This window comes from Otolemur garnettii, unplaced genomic scaffold, assembly GCF_000181295.1.
Source record: "Otolemur garnettii isolate 467f Iridium unplaced genomic scaffold, OtoGar3 scaffold00147, whole genome shotgun sequence".
NCBI lineage: Eukaryota > Metazoa > Chordata > Mammalia > Primates > Galagidae > Otolemur > Otolemur garnettii.
Genome location: NW_003852542.1, coordinates 1403117 through 1410148, shown reverse-complemented (window position 1 = coordinate 1410148; position 7032 = coordinate 1403117). Strand labels below are relative to the sequence as shown.

General features: G+C 45.9%; 1 protein-coding gene across 1 annotated transcript in view; it reads right to left on the bottom strand.

Moving 5' to 3' along the window:
• The window catches only part of CD8B (CD8b molecule), an 18075-nt gene that overhangs the window by 1725 nt on the left and 9318 nt on the right, over positions 1–7032 (bottom strand). The window contains exon 4 of the mRNA XM_003799231.1: positions 976–1065. Coding sequence (XP_003799279.1) covers positions 976–1065 — 90 coding nt within the window. The remainder of the gene's footprint in view (positions 1–975; positions 1066–7032) is intronic.

Below are 7032 nucleotides of genomic sequence, written 5' to 3'. Positions count from 1 at the left end.
GAAACATGGCGAGGGGAAGGGACTTGCTCAAGGTGGCACAGCTTGCTTGAGGCGGCACAGGGAGCAGAGTTGCCGCCGCACAGGCCTCTCCTCCCGCGCACCATTTTTATTAAGAGCCCACTGCTGTGCAGAGTCCAGGGGAGCCTCTGGAAGATGGGCCCATCTCTGGAATGGCTGAGAGCAGCAGCTGTCTCTGAGTTTCCCTGCAGCCTCATTGAGGGAGAGGATTTCTAGCTTTTGGAAACACAAATCAAACTCCACTAGCTTGGCTTGGTGCCCTTAGCACAGTGGTTACAGTGCCAGCCACATACACCGAGGTTGGCAGGTTCGAACCCGGCCCAGGCCAGCTAAACAACAACTGCAACAAAAAATAGCCAGGCGTTGCAGTGGGCACCTATAGTCCCAGCTACCTGGGAGGCGAAGGCAAGAGAATCACTAAAGCCTGGGAGTTTGAGGTTGCTGTGAGCTGTGAAGCCAAGGCACTCTACTGAGGGTGACATAGTGGGACTCTGTCTCAAAAAACAAACAAACAACAACAAAAAAACCCCCCAAAAGCTCCACTAGCAGTCTCTTCTGGGGGCTGGGCTTTCGTCTCAACTGCTCATGTGAGTTTCTACTTACTGATACATGCCACGTACTGAGGACTTGGGGCAGGACTTTTCAAACAGCAGCTCTGGGAGGCAGGAGATGCTTTGCTCCCTGGTGAGGTGGCTGAGGCTCAGAGAGACCAGGAAGGACACTAGTCAGCACCGGGTTTAACCCCAGGTGTGTCTGACTCCAGAGACAGGGTGGTCTTGGACTTTGGCCATTTGACTATAGGCCAGGAGTCACCTCTAGAAACAGCACAGGTTCTCCGGGGGCAAACTCCTGCCACACCGCCATCTGCTCTGCTTCCCTAGAGAAGAAAGTATCCCAGGGACATCTCAAACAACAAACGGGGGTGCCAAGAGGGATGGCCCAAGAGCGACTACTCACAGTGCAGGTGGATAGCCACTCCCAGGGACACCAGCAGAACCAGGACACCGGCCACCAGTAGGCTGAGGGGGAGAAGGCCGCAAGGTGGGCCTGGAAAAGACATACGTGACATGTGTTTAATGCTAAACGCATGAGACACGCAGACAATACAAGGAGGGGAGAAATCATCAGGAAGCCCCACCTCCCAGAGAATATTATCGTTTATATTTTTCTGTATTTCCTTCCAGTCTTTATGGTATGCACTTTAAACATTGTTAAGATCATTTTATGTATAAAATTTCATGTCTCACATCCTATGTATGTTCAAAACAGGTGGACAATGTTCATGGATGACAATGGGATTTTTACTTTTCACTTTAAAGATTTTATTTGGCTGGGCATGGTAGCCTACACCTCTAATCCTAGCACTATATGAGGCTGAGGCGGGTGGATTGCTTGGAGGTCAAGTCCAGCCTGAGCAAGAGTGAGACCCTGTCTCTACTAAAAATAGAAAAACTGAGGCAAGAGGATCACTTAAGCCCAAAAGTTAGAGGTTGCTGTGAGCACCACTCTACCCACAGTGACAGCTTGTGACTCTGTCTCAAAAAATAAAATAAAATAGGCCAGGTGCAGTGGCTCACACCTGTAATCCTAGCACTCTGGGAGGCCAAGGCAGGTGGATTGCCTGAGTTCACAGGTTGGAGACCAGCCTGAGCAAGAGTGAGACCCCCCCATCTCTAAAAATAGCCTGGTGTTGTAAGGAGCACCTGTAGTCCCAGCCACTCAGAAGGCTGAGGCAAGAGGATCGCTTAAGCCCAAGAGTTTGAGGTTGCTGTGAGCTATGATGCCCTAGCACTCTGCCGAGGGTGATAAAGTGAGACTCTGTCTCAAAAATAAATAAATAAATAGATACATAAATAAATAAATAAATAAAATATTTTATCTGAATATCACAAGAAATAGTTGAATATATCTTCAGTGAGAGAGATCTAAATATATCCTTAACATCCTTGTATCCTTCACAAAAAACCCCACCATTGATATTTGGTACCTTTCTCTTTGCATTTTCATATATAAAATTTTTAGAGAGACATACAGTTTAAAAAAATACAGCAAATTACATCCTACAAATTGTTTTACAACTGTTTCTTTTTCCTTCACTTAATCATGCCGTCTGTCATTTTTCCAACAGGGTAACATTGGACAGTGTGGCTGTACCATGGGCTATTCAGCCATCAGTGGGCATTCGGATTGTTTCCTCTGTTTTATTTTTATAAATAACTCTGCAGAGAATATTCTGGTATGTTTCCTTACCAGATGCTTTCCTGAAGCAGATACTGAGAATGCAACTACCAAGTCACAGACTTTTTCCATTTAATGTTTTTTTTTTGAGACAGATCTTGTTTTGTCACCCTCGGTAGAGTGCTGTGGCATCAACCCGTGAGCTCAGGCAATCCACCTGGACTTTTTCCATTTTATTTATTTTTTTGAGATAGAGTCTCAAGTTCTTGCCCTGGGTAGAGTGCTTTGGTGTCACAGCAACCTCAAACTCTTGAGCTTAAGTGATTCTCTTGCCTCAGCCTCCCAAGTAGCTTGGACTACAGACAACTGCCACAATGCTCAGCTCTTTTTTTGGTTTGAACCCACCACCCTCAGTTATGTGGCCAGTGCCATGCCGACTGAGCTACAGGTGCCGCCCATGTCCATTTTAAACTGTAACAGAAGCTGTCATATGCCTTCCAAAAAGGTAGCACTGATTTCCATTCCCACCTGTCAACAGTGCACCCTGTCAACCCTTCATGTCAGCAGTTTTTTAGTTTTTGCCAGTTAAGTGGGGTAAACTGATTTTTCAATTTCCTGATTACTCGTGAGCTTGTATCTATTTTCATATATTGGCCACTTGTATGATCTTTCTTCCTATTTGTTCCCTTGCCTGTTGCTATTTAATCATCAATGCCCAAAATACATCTCTGACACCTTCTGGGCCCCTGTGAATAGCTGAGGAGCAGAGTCAGAGACCCGGGGTGAAAGGGCAAGGTTGCAGATTTGGGCTTGACATTGACAAAACCAGAAAGAGTTTTGGATGTCAGAGAGTGAGATAATTTTTACTACATACATTATTATGAACCAGGTGCGGTGGCTCTGGGAGGCCTAAACAAGTGGATTGCTTGAGCTCAGGAGTTTGAAACAAGCCTGAGCAAGAGTGAGACCTGTCTCTACTAAAAATGGAAAAATTAGCTGTGCATTATGGCAGATGCCTGTAGGCCCAGCTATTCGGGAGGCTGAGGCAAAAGGATGGCTTGAGCCCCAAAGTTTGAAGTTGGTGTGAGCTGTGACACCGTGATACTCTACTGAGGGTGACAAAGTGAGACCTGATCTCAAAAATAAAATAAAATAATTAATTAGTTAATACATTATTATATGTCAAGTATAGTACTAACTGTAAATCTTCATCTTGTGAGGAAGGAAGGTATTACCATTATTTTTATCTCTCATTTTATAGTTCAGAAAAAAACAAGATCCAAACAGGTTAAACTATATGCTAAAAGGCAGGAGCAGGGTGTGGACACAGGTTCCCCAAGTTCGAAGGCTCCGCCAGTCCCACCTCAACAGCATGGGAGGTATTGGAGGGTATGGAGCTGGCTGCTCCATGGGAGGGAGCCCACTGTCACTAGAGGGGAACAAACCAAGGCTGGAGGACTGTGGTGTGGAGGACACTCGTGAACTGGGCAGGAGGTTGGACAAGGTGTCCATCTCCAAGATGATGAGGGTTTCTGCTGGGCTCCCTCTCACCCTCTTCAGTTCTCCCAACCTGGAGGAACCTCACAAACATGGTGTTGAGTGAAAGAAGCCATGCCTGAAAGACCACATATTGTGTGGCTCCATTTATATGAAATGGCCAGAAGAGGCCAGTCTGGGGAGACAGAAAGTAGATCAGCGGCTACCAGGGGCTGGAGTCAGAATAGAGAGAGGCTGTAAACACGCACAGCGCATCTCATTGAGGCGATGAGACTGATCTAAAACTAGATTGTGCTGACGGTTGTATAAGTTGGCAAATTTACTAAAAATCATTGAGTTTGAACTCTTAAAATAGGTGAACTTTGTGGTATGCAAATCATACCTCAATCAAGTTTGTTTTTTTTCTTTTTAAGTAATGGAAGTGGGTGCAGGTCACAGAGATACGCACAGCAGCCGGGCCCTCTCCTTCTGAGGAGGGGCAGGAGTCAGGGAGGCGTCCTGAGACAGGGTCATGGTTATGACTGCTATGCATGCCAGTGGTGTAGCTACAGGTGCGTGCTGAAGCACAGTGACTCCAGGGAAACAATGCTGCTTCTAATTTTACAGTTTTAACTTTGCTACTAATAATGCATGCAAAAGCCTATTTGGGTGAGGGTTTGGTGGCCAGAACCACAACAGTGATACCCCCGCCCAGCCTCCCTTAACCTTGCTCCAGCCTCAGGGTCTCCTGAGGTATGGATCATACCGCACTACTCCTGAGTCAGTGGTTTAGAAATCATCCTCCAGCACCTACGGGTGGTGTCTCAAGGGACAGTCCTAAGCCACAGGGGGCAGCCCCCTCCCCTTGGCAGCACTGTGGGTTTCATTCATGATCTCAGGTTTTGAGGTCTGTGTGGATGTACCACCAATCTCTGAGTGCCCTGTATAGTAAGTGTCTCCTTTTATTTAATTCTGCATTACTTTTAGCTGGGTAAATGCCCTCAGTTTACAGATGAGGAAATGAGGGTCAGAGGGGCTGGAACTAGTGTCTCACAGTCTGGGCAGTAGTAGACAGGCACTGAGACCTAGGCCTGGCTGAATTACCACTGGGCTACCCTGTCCCATGGCCCCTCCCCCAGTGCAACTTCCAACTACTCCCTCCCCGCCCCCACTCCACTCGGCCACCTTCACACACATTTTAGTTATTCTTAATCTGCTACTGTTCAATTTGCATTTTACTCTGGGATTTTACTAAGGGCTGACATAAGAAATGGTGCAAGAAGTTTGGTAATCTTTTTCTCATCATTTATAAAAATACTACTGAGTTTACTATCATTCAGCAGTCCGTACGTGAGGACAAACAGACCAGCAGATTTCTCCTAGGATTCAGTGCCGGCATGAAGGTTTATTCCTTTGATGACTAGGCTGTTTGTATCACTGGGGTTGGGGTGCCATGCAACTTGACGTATTATCTTTTTATTCCTTTGAGTTTGTTAGCTCCTCCCCAGTGATGGCACACACCCAGTTTTCCAGTTCTTGCATGATCCTTTTCTTTTTGAGACAGAGTCTCACTCCGTTGCTCAGGCTAGAGTGCCACAGCATCACAGCAACCTCAAACTCCTGGGTCTAAGTGATCCTCCTGCCTCAGTCTCCCTAGTAGCTGGAACAATAGGTGCTCACCACAATGCCCAGCTAATTTTTCTATTTTTAGTAGAGATGGGATCTTGCTCAAGCTGGTCTTTTTTTTTTTTTTGAGATAGAGTCTCACTTTGTTGTCCTTGGTAGAGTGCCGTAGTGTTATAGGTCACAGCAACCTCAAACTCTTGAGCTCTTAAGTGAGTCTCTTGCCTCAGCCTCCCGAGTACCTGGGACTACAGGTGCTCACCACAAAGCCTGGCTATTTTTCTTTTTTTTTTAGAGACAAGGTCTCATTCTGGCTCAGGCTGGTCTTGAACCTGTGAGTTCAGGCAATCCACCTGCCTCGGCCTCCTAGAGTACTAGGATTATAGTACTGTGTGGCCCTGCATCCTCATCTTAATAGCCCTGTTTTATTTGTGTTCTATATATTTTTTAATTGTAGTCTACCTGAAATCCTTTAGGTGAAATCATCAGGCCATACTACTTCAAAATACTTTATAATATAAACAAGGACACTGGGCGGCGCCTATGGCTCAGTGGGTAGGGCCCTGGCCCCATATATCCAGGGTGGTGGGTTCAAACCCGGCCCCGGCCAAACTGCAACAAAAAAATAGCCGGGCGTTGTGGTGGGCACCTGTAGTCCCAGCTATTCGGGAGGCTGAGGCAAAAGAAATGCCTAAGCCCAGGAGTTGGAGGTTGCTGTGAGCTGTGTGACGCCACGGCACTCTACCGAGGGCAATAAAGGAAGACTCTGTCTCTACAAGAACAAACAAACAAACAAAGAAACCAAGGACACTCTGTCCCACCTTTATGTTCTGTAAGACTACCCTGCTGCATATGGGTTCTAGTTTTCTTTGTTACTGCTTCCCACTCCCCTCTCCTAGATCCTAGTAGGTGCCCCTCCTCTGATGCTTTCTGGTACTTGATATATTTAAGACAAAGCAACCCAAGCAGTACAAGGCAGCCCTAGTGGGGCTGCTTGTGGTTAGTTCTACGGGTAGAAGCAGATGGCACTTTCTGTTTGTCACCAGTGACTTTTGGGGGGGGGTGAAGTCAGTATTTTTCCAGAAATACATTTGGGCTCATGGGTTCAAGGGAAGTGTGTATGCAGGCATGTGTGGCTATGTGTGCTGAAGTGTCAGGTGCTTATAGCACAGAGAGGCCAATTTGTTCATCCACTAATAAATTTACATTTATTAACAAGCATGTACTGTGTGTTAGATCCTCTGTTAGGCATCAGCACTGGAAAAATTTAAAGTTCTGGTCCTTTGGGTTAGATTTTTTTGTTTGTTCACTTTATTGAGATGTAATCTGTTTAAGGTGTGTAGTTTAATGGTTTTTAATATATTTGTGGAATTATGCAACATTACCACAATTTATATCTTATTTTTTTAGAGATGAGGTCTCACTGTATTGCCCAGGCTGGAGTGCAGTAGTACAACCATAGCTCACTATAGCCTTGAACTCCCAGGCTCAAGTGATCATCCTACTTTAGCTTCCTGGGTATTTGGGACTACAGGTGTGAGTCACAGTGCTCAGCTAATTTTTAAAAATATATTGTAATAGTCAGGTGTTGTGGCAGGTGCCTGTAGTCCCAGCTACTTGGGAGGCTAAGGCAAGAGGATGGGTTGAGCCCAAGAATTTGAGGTTGCTGTGAGCTATGATACCACGGCACTCTGCCGAGGATAACAAAGCAAGACTCTGTCTTAAAAAAAAAAAAAA